This window comes from Humulus lupulus, chromosome 8, assembly GCF_963169125.1.
Source record: "Humulus lupulus chromosome 8, drHumLupu1.1, whole genome shotgun sequence".
NCBI lineage: Eukaryota > Viridiplantae > Streptophyta > Magnoliopsida > Rosales > Cannabaceae > Humulus > Humulus lupulus.
In genome coordinates this window covers 56,600,904-56,615,834 of record NC_084800.1, presented here as the reverse complement: position 1 = coordinate 56,615,834, position 14,931 = coordinate 56,600,904, and the positions used below count along the sequence as shown (strand labels likewise).

At 34.5% G+C, this 14,931-nt stretch overlaps 2 protein-coding genes across 2 annotated transcripts; one reads left to right on the top strand and one right to left on the bottom strand.

Moving 5' to 3' along the window:
• The first annotated feature begins 10,158 nt into the window (after nucleotides 1-10,158).
• On the top strand, nucleotides 10,159-12,189 carry LOC133797344 (peroxiredoxin Q, chloroplastic). Its single transcript, XM_062235222.1, has 4 exons — nucleotides 10,159-10,559; nucleotides 10,681-10,818; nucleotides 11,105-11,194; nucleotides 11,742-12,189. Exons 1-4 carry the CDS (start codon nucleotides 10,365-10,367, stop codon nucleotides 11,958-11,960), a joined length of 642 nt encoding a protein of 213 aa, XP_062091206.1. The 5' UTR covers nucleotides 10,159-10,364; the 3' UTR covers nucleotides 11,961-12,189.
• Nucleotides 12,140-13,967, bottom strand: LOC133797343 (probable flavin-containing monooxygenase 1). Its single transcript, XM_062235221.1, has 3 exons — nucleotides 13,636-13,967; nucleotides 13,182-13,531; nucleotides 12,140-13,086 (listed from the first exon to the last, which is right to left on the bottom strand). Exons 1-3 carry the CDS (start codon nucleotides 13,891-13,893, stop codon nucleotides 12,750-12,752), a joined length of 945 nt encoding a protein of 314 aa, XP_062091205.1. The 5' UTR covers nucleotides 13,894-13,967; the 3' UTR covers nucleotides 12,140-12,749.
• Nucleotides 13,968-14,931: the final 964 nt, after the last annotated feature.

The window sequence follows — 14,931 nt, the reverse complement described above, 5'->3', positions numbered from 1 at the left end:
TCCGGTTCGCGGCAGACAGCTACGAAAATTAACCCCTAACGGCTATAAACGGCTAGTTTTTTCCCAAACTCTATATAAACTCGTTTTTTACTCAAAGTTGTTTGTTGGCTGAGCATTTATTACATATACCAAACCAAATCCATTGATTTCAAAGAGCTCTCAAAGTTTAACTCATCCAAACACATATTCACACACTTGAGCCAAAATTTGTATTTATTTCTTCTAAGTGTGCTTGCTAATCACTCTAGGTTTCTCATTGTATTATCATACTTCTAGAGTGATTTTTGCTTGTAATATCAAACACATTCCCATATTGAGATTGAGGTGAGGTTGGCACCGGTTTTGTAAACAACCCGGTTAGAGTGAGATTGGCACTTCAACAATCCGAAAAAGAGGTTGATAGTCCTTGGTGGTGGAAAACTATTGTAAGAGGTTTGGAAATACCTTGGTGAAAAATTCCCGGTTGTAAGGGTTAGTCAAGCCCGCTAACTTGGCTCAATAGTTGAACTCAAAGCTAGGTCCATAGCTTTGAAGACCAAGGACGTAGGTGGCTTAGTTCTACCGAACCTTGTAAAATTCGAGAGTTTGCGATTTCTTAACCTTCAACTCTTTACATTACAATTTTGATTATTTGCTATTTCTATTTGTTTGCCATATTATTTGTTTTTACTTGATAAATTTGATTTATTGCATAATTTGGCATATTAAGTTTTAAATTTACGAAATTAGTTTAAATTTCCAATTCACCCCCCCTCTTGGAAACATATCTTGGGTTAACAACTCCATGCTTCTTCTGAATCTTGAGTCTGCACTAGTCCCTCTACCACTGTAGAACCACCAACTTGGTGATGATCTCCCACGTCCACCCTTGGACTCGATCAAGGACCCCATGCCACCATCGCTATTCAGAATCCTCCCATGAAGTAGTGCCGCTGCACTCGAATACTCCTTGCACACATGAACTCCTCCGAGTCCATCACAATGTTCCTCCAGTCAACCAAGCAGCCCTTGCAACACTGACCCCAAAGCCAACACATCTTTTGATTGTTGTTTTCCCGCCAATCTTCCAATGCCTACTCTCTTATTGACAAGGAGGAAATTAAGGTGCACCCCCCCCCCCCCCTCTCAGGGTGAGGTTCGCAAACCAACCGTTCCCAACGGCACCTACGAAACATCCTTCCATTGAAGGCATGTCTCTCTTCAATGTGGCATTCATGCCAACTGTAGCCTTTATGCAGTATCTAGTGCATCCTTGCACACAGACTTCGCGAAGTAGTCTCTCAGACTTTTGGCCCTCCGGCATTACTGCATACCCATGGCTTGATGCGAAATGGCCACTCCTGACCATAACCATAACTGCTACTCTGAGCTTCTACAATGTGGTCAATGATCTGACATCATTCGAAACCACTGCATTGCCTTCTGGCTCGTGCTCATGCTGACTCTCAGCATCGTGCCTCAAGTTCTGCCCCCAAATCAACCTTGCCTAACTCTAGTTGGCCTGTTGAATCTTGATCAACTTGACTGCACTTTACCTCACCCTTGAGGTCTGAAGTTGTCCCAATCCGCTATCTCCCTTCGGCATATGTTCTCTGAATCATTCGGCTTGTGTTCTCATCAACACGTGTCCCCATAAAACATTAAGCATGTCCCATAACATGCTGCAAAACCTGCCCAATCTTGGTCTCAGCCTACGCCCATGCATACTGCCTATCTGCAGTTTCAATTGGTCACCTGACCTACTCGCATCAGTCATGCATGTCTTCGCACTGTACAACCCATCTGTTGTTGTGTTTCTCTTTAGATTCACACACCAAAACTGAACAAGTACCCTGACCCTTCGAACATATGAATTAGTGGGCTCCCCCACTTCAACTTGGGAATAACTTCTCTTCTCAAGGTGTACCTCTCAAGGTATAGCTAGCAAGCTAACCGCTTTTCTCGTGCAGTCCCTCGTTCCATTTATCACTTTTGAAGATGATGTTGAACTAATGTGTCAGCCATTCTGAATCTTCGCCCCTCGACATCTCTACGTTGCCTTAGTACCTGAGTCCTGTTGACTTTCACCTTAGGCAAACGTTGCACTGATGTTACCTTAGTACCTGAGTCTTGACGACTTTCACCCTAGGTAACTGGCTCTGTCTTTGTCTCTGAGTCTCCTTGACTTTACATTCTGAACAACTAACGATCTCCATGATAACTCATCTCGATGCTTTTGTAATGGAACATTGGTCTGCTATTTGGATGTTTGAACCGTGAAGGTCTCTCCCCCACTTCAACTGTTGGCATCCTCGACAACTTGCCCACACGCAAGAACGTCTGACCGCCCCAAGTTTTCATGCACACAACAAATCTAGAAGTTCCCCCCGTAGGATGTGACTCTCGAGTCAACCACTGTCGATTCCCCTATGCATGCACCGTCCACATAGCTATCCAATTGCTCTATACTAGCATCTCGCCCCACCGGGCAGCTTCTCTCGGCTTCTATGATCACTAAGTCCCAATAGCAAGGCCCTCCGGCCCACATTGAAGCTCAAGCACCATCTCTGCCTCCTTAAGCCTTCTTGTAGTACTAAGTTTCCTTGACGCGGCCCTCCAGTGCTCTCGAAACTCTAGTACTATTCTGACCACTGCGCGCGGTCTACTCGGCCCTGTTGGCCTATGATGCATATATTCCACAACATAGCATATCTTACAATGCCTTAGTGTTGCTCACACAAGATAACATCTGTGTGAGCCAACACGTCCCACTCAATTGTCTCGGCGCCTCCCTTCTTGGGCGAAACAAGATAACATGTAGACACCTCCAAGTATGACTGCCCTCTGACGATAGCGGCCACGGCCACCTTGGTCTCCCTGTGATGCCATTTGGCACACAAGTAGCAACTAAAGCATTCCATGTTCATCTTTATCTAGTTCCCTAAAGCTATCCACTCTCTACTTCTGTCGTGACTGACAAGCATCTGACGGCCACCATTATGCTTACCCACTCTTGCGTACAAGTTCCCTTTTCAACAACAGCGCTCCACGCGACTTACACTGTCACTCAGGCAAACCTGAACTAGTGAACCAAGCATAAAACCTTGACCTCTCGATCAAACCTTGTCTCATGTCAATGAGTTCTAACACTTTTGTAGCACCTCTCCATAATTGCACGTGGTTGTTGTCTTTCTAGCATCACTGAACTTTCTGATTCGAAGCAACCATAACTTGTCCCCTATCTAGGATGTCTAGTATTCCCACGAAGAAGAGCAACCAAGTCTCATCCCGTCTCAGCCTACTGATCCTTTCTAGGTGACTAAAAGGCTCAACGACATCTGTCCAAGCATCTAGACCCTTATGGTCCTTCAACACGCCTACATCCTTTCTAGGATGGGCCAACCAGGTTCACCCCAACTTGAGATGAACCTGGCTCTGATACCAACTGTCACGGGCTGACATTTTGACAGCGGAAATGCCCGTGTGGCACCTTGACTCCTCTGAGCCAAGGTCAGCCTTCCAACCATTCGAATAACAATGGGCACATTTTTTGCGCGACCGTGTGCCTCTGCACACTTCCGTCTCTCGAACAACTCTCGTCGAGTCATGCTCTTCAGCATCTATGAGTGCAATCATGCATCAAGGCTATCTAGCCAAGACACTCACACTGTCCATAGGTTCTCACTATGGCGAGGCAAATCCCAACACCGATGCCCACCCAGACATTCGCAAGTCAAGGTAGCATGTGTGGCTAAGAGCCAACACCAAGCTGACGTGCCAACACCTCCCATCATGTCCCATTCGATACTATCCGATTAGCTCACGTCACAGACCAATGACTCCCATACGTCCATGGTCCAATCCTCAAGACACCATACCATCGTGCATGTTGGCAGGCCCTCGAGACTGGCTGCCAAACTAGTAGCATACACTGGACCTCTGTCCTACTCAAGCATAGTGCACCCTCCAATGCTTGCATGCTAACAAGTCCCATGAATGACTTCACGTGCCATCTCGTGTATCGATTCGTGGCCATGGCGCACCACGACATCTCTCGAAGGTTTGGGCCACGTTCCATGCAAGCGGCATCCCGGCAAGCCAAGGGAACCGTATCCTTAAACCTCTGGCAGCATACTTCGACGCACTACCGGGGCGGCCCGGTAATGTCCATGAGTACTCCTACTCATGGAGACAATGAGTCCCCTCGTGGTCCTCATATGCCCGCCCTACTAGTCCTCCCAACTAGTAGTAGCTCACTTGACGCACCTGCGCCAGGGGGTGGTGGAGAGCTGACACCAGGTGCTCCCCCTACAAAGAGCGTTCTGAGCTTTTAGCCTTCTACCAAGAACATATATGATTTTTGCTTGGGAGACCTATTTGGCTTCCAGCTCGCCAATTCTCCGAATCTCCCAAATCCAATCGTACCATTGCGTTCATTGACCCTTCAATATGGAACTTACCAAGTCCCGTCCATTTCCGGGCAATATTGAAGATATTTACGAAAATGTCACTGCCGTACAAACTAGGCATCAGCATGCTCACCAGCCTGCACCCTCGCGTGCGCATCTGACCGAGCGCCATCCTAGCTTGTAACATGCCATCAAGGCCGGCATGTTACACTAAACATATACAAGGGTCATTATGGTCCCAACTTGGAAAAAGGCACATTTCTGCACCTGCTGCTATGTAGTTAAGTGGTTCAACTGAATTCTAAGTAAGTTTGTTATTTTTTCATAAAATTTCTTATCATCGATTAGTAGACCTGGGTATGGCCCAAAGAAACGAAGCAAGGTCATGAGTTGAATTTTTTATTATTTTACAAGTTCAACATATTCTGATTTTATTTTATCCTAAGGTAGGTTCTCATCTAAGATATGTTCTCTTTTCCATTGGTATTTTATTTGTACAGTTAAAGAGTTCTGTTTCTCTAAATGTTGCTTTTGAATCATCTCTTTTATGCATCTTAAGAGTTCTATAAACATAAGCAAATTATATGTGCATTTAATCAAATTGTTTGTGAAAAAAAAAATTACAGTTTTGTTTTGACGTGTTTACCAACTTTTCCTGAAATATTTTTCTACCAATATGTAGTTTGGAATCGATTGAAACAGGTGAGTACGTTTAATTTTTTAGCTGCTTTTAATTTGGTAGTTATAAGTTAGTTATTTTATTGGATTTATTTTATAAAAAAAATCTTACAATTTATTTATTAGTTTCAATTGTATAATTGTTATTTGATTTCAGAGAGATCGTGACTTCAATTAGTTATTTCAACGGTTATTCATTAATTTGAAACGTTATGATTTACAATTATTTAAGTGAGTTATTTTTGGATAAATATTTTTTTTATTATTATTTTTTTACAAAATTTAAATTTAACTTTTAAATGTTGTTTTATACGTTCTAGCAACTTTACTATTTATTTATAATTTTTTTCTCAACTTTATTTAATTTAAACTCATTTAGGATATTTTATGTCATATTTAATTGATTTACTATTATTATAATTATTGTTATCAATATTTATATATGAATTTTATAGTGTGACATTATATTTTTATTTTTTTTACAAAGTTAGTTTTATTTACAATATTAGTTTTATTAAGTTATATTAATTCCTAGTAGTTGTATTATTTCAATATGTTATTTATTATTATTAATATTATACATATCAATATAATTTTAGGGACGACTATGGTATTTACAGCTTTACACTGATATTGATAAAAGTTGGTTTCGGCATGTATATAGTTATAAATTCAAAATTTTCGTTATGATATTATATATTGGAGTCATTTAGAACATCCCACAAAGTTTCAAGAAATTCTAAATAATTTACGGTGCCGAAAATTAATTATTCAAAATTTTTTGAAAATTTGTGGGATATTCTAAATTCCTACAATATACATTGTGATGGTGAAAAATTAGAATTTATAACTAGAAACTAACTTTTGTCAACCGTAATCTTTTCCTATAATTTTATATTAATTAATAATAAAACATGTTTTGTTTAATTGGTTCAATAGTTTGCTATATAGAGATTAATATTTTATTTAATAATTTAATAATTAGTTATGTGAAGATATTTATATATATGTTTTACTTAAATATTTGGAAATTTAAATATTTCCAATTTTCATGAGCTAAGAGCATCTCCAACCCACAACACTATACATGGTGTTGCACCAACACCAAAACTAAGGAATCTTAATACCATTTTTTTTTCCCATTCCAACTACAACACTAAAAATTACACCAAAAAATATATTTTTTATTATTATATTATTTTTTAATAAAATAGAATATACTTTTTATTATTATATTATTTTATCATTTATTTATTTAATTAATCAATTAAGTAAAAATGTTATTATTAATTACATGAAACTTATTTCATAAATATTAAAACTTGAAAATTATAATAACACATTACATTTTCCTATTTAAATATTACACTACTAAAATAAAATACATTCAATTAACTCTAAAATATAACACACCCTTGAAATATTAATTAAATTAAACTAATTTTTCGATACTATATTCGTCCCACAAGTGTTCAATTAATGCATTTCAAAGTGCAATGTGAGTATCATTGTCTTTGATTTTTCTATGTCGAGCTAGAAATTCTTGAAATTGAGCATCGTCATTACCCATAAGGAGAATGATCTCAATATCAGGGATCTTAATATCAAGCATCTCAGTTGATCTCAATATGAAGAAGAACAAGGAGAATGAATTGAATATGAACATCAACGATCTCAAAATCATTCACAAGATTATAGTCAATATTATGACTATCTTGGCGGAACCAAGAATAATTTTTAAAATTATTAGAAGTATGTCTTAGTTTGTCATGTGTTCTATATATATATATTGTTGCTTTCCATTTTATGTTTGGTGTGTTTGATTTTAATATTAGAATGTAAGTTTGTAATATTTTAATTATCTTTTGTATCTTTAATCAATTTCAATGTTAATTTTATTTTCTTATAGTGTAGAGTAAGAGTTTTCATACACAAATTAAAATAAATTATATAAAAAATTAAATATGAAATATTTTAAATTTTATTTAGAAAATTAAATTACATGTGTATTTATAATTTAAAAAACTCAACATAAAACATAGACCAAAATAATACTCATATGTTTATATATACTAGATACAATTAACGTGCAATATGCACGTTTGCTTAGTTTTTTTATAGAATTTATAAATTATTTTTATTAAATTTATATTAATGTCATATAAATTTCAAATAAATATCTTATTTTAATTAAATAATTTATTTATTTATTTTTGTTTAAGTTTATGTTTGTTCTAGTTTTTGAATTTGAGAGTAATAACAAGAGATTTTATATTATATGTTTTAAAAAAGTAATTTGCTGCTAATTGATAGTAGATTATATTATATGTTTAATATGATATTATTCAAATAAGTGAGTTTAAGTTTTATTAAATTTTATTTAAGTTATAAAACCTATAATTTTATTATTTTTAAATAATTATTATTGTAAAATATCTTATTTTAATTTGTTTAATTATTTATTATTTTTAAATAATTATCATTGTAAAATATCTAAAAAATATCATATTTTAATTTGTTTAATTATTTATTATTTTTAAATAATTATTATTCTAAAATACCTTAAAATTATCTTATTTTAATTTGTTTAATTATTTATTTTATTTTATTTAAGTTTAAGTGTTTACAAACTGTCATTAAATATAATAATATTTGGTTAAATATAAGAATATTCCGTTAGAGTTAACATAAAAAAATAAAAAACTATTAAAACCAAAAATTTTCATTATCTATACACTTATTATATAGAAGATATATAGGATGTAAATATATTTACTTTTAAAAAGAGATATAATATATATATAAAAAATATATATATTTTGCCGTGTAAACAATGCACAGCATATATGTTGTGGCACTGTTCATCTACGACTAAATAGGGGATTAACTGTCGTTTGGTTGGAGACTTATATGCAGTCACACGACATATAAATGTCGTAATCCCGTTGCATTGCACTTGCTCTAACACTATTCATATTATTTTATCATTGTTTAATTATTATTATTATTATTAGTCAAAGTTATTTGTTATTGCTCGTTCTGTGGTATGTTACCTGATTGAGTTACGAGGTTGGAAGGAACTACTGATGACACCAACTGCATATTGTAGAAAAGATTTTACTTTTTCTGTGCTTTCAAGTTAATTTTAAAACAAATTATTGGTGTAGTTCTTTTATTGTTTCATAAAGTTATTATTTATTTTCTTGTATTTTTTTCATCATTCATTTAATTTTGAATTACTAATATATGTTTTCTTTATTCAGTTAAAACAAGTAATGAAAACTGTCTAATTCTTCTTCAAATTTAGTGCCCTCCGTTGATGAAGTCTTTCATCTTGATGGTAAAAGCGTGGAAGTCAAAGCTTTCTTTTGCATTTTTAATGCTTCTCTTATTTAGTTTCATAGAGTCGGCTTCAATAACTTACTCTATTCTCTCCTCTATAATGGAGGTGTATTATTAGAAACTTTAGATCCTTGTTATTTGTCTTTCTGAATGTACATCTTTCATGTTAGGTATGCATTACATATAAAAAACGAGTATCCACCTTGTATTATGATCATTGTACTTCATAATTTATATCAACGAGTATTTGGTGATTTGTCAAAAAAAAATTATATAATCAATTAATAGGGTAACATTAATTTTAAAAAATACTATAAATGTAAATAAATAAATAAAATTATCATTAAATTTGTAATTATTTTTTTTGTGGCAAAATAAAATTGATTTGAAAATTATGTATTAATACATAATTTTCCTTAAATTAAAGCTTTTTTCTTAGGACAAATATGATTTTTCCCCGAGTTATAATTTTTGTAGAGTTTTGCCCTTCGAAATTTTTAATATGACAAAAAACCCCAAACTATAGTAATTATTGAAAACACACCCTTTATATTGCATTTTGTTCATTGTTTGAACGTTTGTTGATGTGATCACAAACATAGTTACAGTATGAGAGTCTATTTAACTAAAGAAACTAAACGAAATCAAATTTATTAGTGTCAAACATATAAATATGATAATTGCTAAGGGACACTAGTGGTGTTAACACTATAAGGAAGTGGCATACCACTATTGGTGTAATACAATATCGGGTCCCACACATTTTATTTTAATAACAATTATGAGATATCGCTAACCAACTATAGGCTGCCACCAGATGTGGTGTTGGACACCTGAAGATGCAAAATAGCAACACTATAAATATTGTCTCAAAGAATGTAGATATGTAGTTTTGAAAATTGTCATAAGTGCTACATCTAACAAATGTTAAAAAAAGATCTGAATGCATAAGAAAATACACATTTTCAATGGTTTTGTTGTTTGAGAAATTTTTACCACGCAAATTCAAGGACAAAGCTCAACAAATACCACACTGACCTAAGACTGACAATATAGGTCACGACACGATAACGACTCGTAAACAACACGAAATTAGCAGGTTTGGGTTTAGTATAAACAAGTACGGGGCAAAATAGGTTAAACCCGATTAGACACGATTATATTTTAGGTTAAAACCAAGTTAACTCGCTAAACCTAAAATTGATCCATTTAACACGATTAAGTATAAATTACCAAATAGTTTATAAATATGTTAACCTAAACGTAACCTATTTAATAATATATAATATTGTATTTTAGTGCATGGTATCTTATACTTTGAATATTAAATTTATGTATTAAATTTGAGTTGATTACATAGGTTAAAATTAACATATGTAACATATAAATAGGTGTTATATATGTTAAAATGACTTGTTTATATCTATTTATCATATTTAGTTTATCTATGTCGATTAAATATGTCTAAAATAAAAACGTGTCATGTAAGGTTAGCACGATTTGAATATGAGTTAAATGTATTGTGTCATAGGTTAACCTTATAAATATATCGTGTTCCAATTTATTATTTAATCATGTTGTGTTTGTTTTGAGTATAATTATATCTTATTGAAATCGCATTTTCCCCTAACGCAATAATACGAATTAACATAGTTATTGATCATAATTACGGGGCAAAAACCCTATTTGTCTATTTTCTTATTAGTTGTCTTCACATGACTTAAATGAACCCCTAACCCAAAGTCCAAACCAAAAACATGCTAGTGGGGAAGAGAGCATGGGGTCAAAAATCGTCCACACAAAAAAGCCAATCTTAAATCCCCATCCATCTTCTTCGTTCTTCCCTTATCTTCCTCCAAACATAATCTGATTAAAATCCCAAACTGCTGTCTACTACTAAAACAAACAACGCTCTTCAAATCATCACTTGATACTTCTTCTCTCTCACACATTCTCATGGCTTCACTTTCTCTTCCTAGGCACTCACTCCCTCCTGTGCTTCCTCCCCAAACTCGTAAAGACCTATTTTCCCAAACCCTCAAAATCTTCTCCAAATCATCTCACTCTCAGTTTTATGGTACGAGGCTCTCCTATTCTACTTCTACAACAATCCCACTTTCATCTTCCACCAAGAATGTCGTTTTCGCCAAGGTACATTGCCATTTGCATATACTACTAGAGTGTCACTTTTGTTTCTCCAATGGGTTTTCTTTACTTTTTTTTTTCTTTTTAAATAATTGACGAGTTTTTAGTTTGTTTTTTATTACTTAAGGTGAAAAAGGGTTCGGCACCACCACCCTTTACCTTGAAAGATCAGGATGGAAAGAATGTGAACCTTTCCAAATTCAAAGGGAAACCTGTAATTGTCTATTTTTACCCTGCTGATGAGACCCCCGGCTGCACTAAACAGGTGCTTATATACCCACACGGATATACATATATATATATATACATATATATATAGGTACCCTTTGAATTTTAAGTGCATAATTTCCAATGTAGCTTTAAGCACACCAATTACCATACTTTGTCATAAAACATTGCCATTTTTTAATGTTAGTGGCAAGCTGGAATCTGTATTCACTGCTATAAAAAAAATTATTCTCTTTAGTCACTTTAAAATATTGCTACCACCCATTAATTTTGTGGTGCGATTAAATCTATAGCATTGTCTGATCAATTGATATTCTCCTCAGGCTTGTGCATTTAGGGATTCTTATGAGAAGTTTAAGAAAGCTGGAGCAGAGGTAATCGGTATAAGTGGTGATGATGTAAACTCACACAAGGTAAAAAAATTAAACTGAAACTACTGGATTTTCTTTGTCATCTAAATTGTAAGAATGACCATAATTTCAAAAGTGCACAACTTTATTCATTGTCGCAACCCAAATCTGAGTAATCAATTCCACCCTATATTTCAAATTGTTTGAACTCCATAATATCTAGTGATGTTACTCTTTTTAAACACTATTCCTGTACTTGTACAAGACACGGAAGACCCCATATGGTTACTGAATATGTGTGTGTGTGTGTGTGGGGGTGTCTTTATAGCCTGTATTATCACCTGCAAACTCTAGTTAGATGACACCAAAGATATATTAGAAAATTAGAAGCTATGTCAACATGTGGGCTTTTGATTTATTTAAAAGTAGAAAGTCTCAAACTAGTATTCAAATAAGATGTTCCTAAGCTTATATCTAACAAAATGGATTGAAAAATACAAGCCTTGATACTTGTTAGCTACATATTTTTCTGATATTACGAAGTTTAAACTTGTCATAATAGCTACTCATACTTGAATTCTGATGACAAAAGTAAATGTGCTGTATGTAGGCATTCGCAAAGAAATATAAACTTCCTTACACATTACTAGCCGATGAAGGTAACAAGGTGAGAAAAGAATGGGGTGTGCCAGGGGATCTGTTTGGAACATTGCCTGGGAGAGAGACATACGTTCTTGACAAGAATGGAGTTGTCCAACTCGTCTACAACAACCAGTTCCAACCTGAAAAGCACATTGATGAGACTCTCAAAATACTTAAAAGCATTTGAATCCTCTTGTATCGTCTTTTAGTTGTACATCGTTTTGCCGTTGATGAGACTCTCAAAATACTTAAAAGCATCTGAATCCTTTTGTATCATCTTTTAGTTGTACATCGTTTTACCATTGATGTAGACAAGTGCATCAATATGTATGATTGAATCTTATCTTTTAAAGCTAGAGCTGTCAATGTTTGAACCTTCCTTTATATTTGAATAAAGACAATCATTTTCTGTTCAATGTGTAGTCAAGCTGATGATTCTAGTGAAATTCATCAGTAACAAAAAAACAAACAAGTTTTTCCTTGTAATTTATGTGTCTTTTTCTTTAATCATGTAAGGTAATGCCTTAGTCAATAGTTTGGCCAACCACGTAGAGTTTGAGGGGGACACCAAAACTACTATGGCAGCCGGCAGAACTGTGTCCAAATGAGCTGCATCTGGCTACCTCGGATTATAACGTATGTTTTCTGTTTTGCTCCCTTTTAGTGGTCCTATATGCCTTTCTTAACTACTGTTGCCGACCATGAGATCATATTGCATATAATTTGGTTGACAAATTTACAAGTGGCCAATTTCTGTCAATTTTCATCTGTTTATCTTGCTCAAGTCAACCAAAGTCATTATTTAGATTATCATTTGTTGGATACACTATATATGCATTTACTTTCCCTAAATTTTTTATTTCTCTTCTTTTTTTCCTACTCATAGACTCATAGTACATAGTACATAGTAAGCTTAGCTAAAGCATAAATTAAATGATGCAGATCCTTTTGACTTCATTTTATGGTAACTTCAATCTTAGTTAAAGTAGTCTTGACTACTGTAAGGGCTAAATGCTTCACATAACCAGGTCTTTTTCCTCCAAGCTGTCCATCCCATTTCCTCACATATTTCATCACTGTGATTGATGCTGTAAGTAGAAATGCAGTTCCTCTTGTAGAACCGGGTGGTTCTCTTCATAACTCCCACCTCCTTAAGTGTTCGGTCAAGCATTGTCGACACTCCTGGGAGCTTAAACTTCTTGTCCACCAGTCGAGACAGCCATATGGAACGCAGTTCAGATGTATGCAGGTTCGCAGCACTTTCGACATAGCCTACAAATCCTATGTTTGGGATCATTGGATGAATCGTACCCCTGTACAACAGAAAAGAAATTCAAGATAAATATCAAACTGGAAGAGTGGACTTGTAACAAAATGAAAATCAATATTCAAAAGTTTTTTTTTTTACCTGTATAGTGGCATAAGACCAGATGGATACTCCAATAAGCTGCGAAAAGGCTCTGGCATGATAGCTTTAAGCTTTCTCTTTCCATCATAGCCAGTTGCAAGGACTACAACATCAGCTTCAATTTTAGACTTGTCTTCAAACTCCATTCCCTTTTCCCAGAACCACCAATTTGATGCTCTTTTGAACACAATTTTTCCCTTATCAGCTTCTGGGAAGAAGTTTTCAGGCATAAGAGCCATCTGGCAAGATGCATAGTCTTCCACAAAAGGGTGATCTGGTTTTAGTCCATACTTTTCCAAAGGAAGCTTCCTCAGCAGATAAGATTCTATGAACTTTGAAACCGCTTGCCTCTGTGTCCAGATGTATTTATCATTCAATATCAGATCAATATGAACTCTATATATTACTATCTCAAAATTGTTCAAGGGAATTGAGTAAAGAACTGTTAGCTTACCATTAATGGAGAGAAAAGAGAGCAAAGGAGGACCCTGAGAATGTTCTGGTTGGGCCTTTCATGGAGGAACTGTGCAGACCTTGTGGAATAGAAAAGGAAAAATGGCAAACCCCAAACCCAGTAATGGGGAACTGTCCAATGCAGAGTCCTTACTACCATGGTACATGGTTTCCCTTCTGGTCCTATTGAGCAAAAAAAGTTCACACAAAACCCCCCGCCAAGTTCAGTTTCATATAATAATAAAGACAGTAAGTACATATGCTTGAAAAAAAAATATTATTACTCAACCACAAAACTCATATACTTTCTAGTTCTATGAGCGATAAAATTCTCAATATTTTGTTTGACGTGGCAATTTTTTAGAGACACAATTGGTTTATAAGAATATGAGAGGGTACTAGTGGTGTACAAGACACATGAAAATATCCTTTGACTTTTTGACTCATTATTTGATGATTTTAGAAATAAAAAAGGGGGGCTGTTTAACAGAGTTCTCCACAAGTAGCCAACAGTGTATATAAATATATACATAATACATGGTTGTACGTGCGTAGACAAATCATCATGAAGAAGTCTTTTTCAGTGAATTGAAGGGCTAATAAATTATGATTATCTCTTATGATGATGATTGATATATGTGTTTAATTTATATATATACGTGGGAAAAATCAGAACTTGTATTTTCCTTCTACCTTCTTATGACTAGTAGTTTATCATCAGAATTTTTGTTGAGTCAAATATGTGCATGTATAAAATAAAATATATATGTTGTGGAATTCGATATTTTTAGAATAGTTTTAAAAACGTGGGCAGTCTCGATATTGGTCAAAGCAACCCAATCTAAGCACTAAACTCCGGTTTTGAACAAGTGTCCTTTCTAAATGGAGTACTCATAGTAAAAGTGTGACACATAAATTAAAATTTAAACTATATTCATAACCATTCGTTACCCCAAGGTGATTTTATATTTAATTCTATGTTTTTTTTGTCGCAGTATTTAATTCTATGTTGTTGTAACAGCACTTCATGACTTTATATCATATTCTGGTGTTTAAGAACAAAGACCATGCAGACAATTCCTAACCATAACGTGGAAAACAAGGGTCATCCTTTCTAAATATAAATATATTTCACTTTGCTTTTGCTTTTACTTTTATTTGTTCTCTGCCTATTCCAAAATCTGGCCCAATTTTTCTTTCATTTTTCCACAGCATCGGATGAAAGTCTAAAGACCGTCATTTTTTTAGAAAAAAAACAAAACAAAATGGATCAAGGAACAGAACTCATGCAGAAAAC

Bases quoted from the DNA above. Each gene is read 5' to 3' on its own strand.
- LOC133797344 (XM_062235222.1), top strand. From the start codon at position 10,365: ATGGCTTCACTTTCTCTTCCTAGGCACTCACTCCCTCCTGTGCTTCCT. The intron at 10,819-11,104 runs GTGCTTATATAC...TATTCTCCTCAG, and splicing joins CCCCCGGCTGCACTAAACAG to GCTTGTGCATTTAGGGATTC. The intron at 11,195-11,741 runs GTAAAAAAATTA...TGCTGTATGTAG, and splicing joins ATGATGTAAACTCACACAAG to GCATTCGCAAAGAAATATAA.
- LOC133797343 (XM_062235221.1), bottom strand. From the start codon at position 13,893: ATGTACTTACTGTCTTTATTATTATATGAAACTGAACTTGGCGGGGGG. The intron at 13,532-13,635 runs GTAAGCTAACAG...ATCTGGACACAG, and splicing joins CTCTTTTCTCTCCATTAATG to AGGCAAGCGGTTTCAAAGTT. The intron at 13,087-13,181 runs GTAAAAAAAAAA...TCTGTTGTACAG, and splicing joins GGTCTTATGCCACTATACAG to GGGTACGATTCATCCAATGA.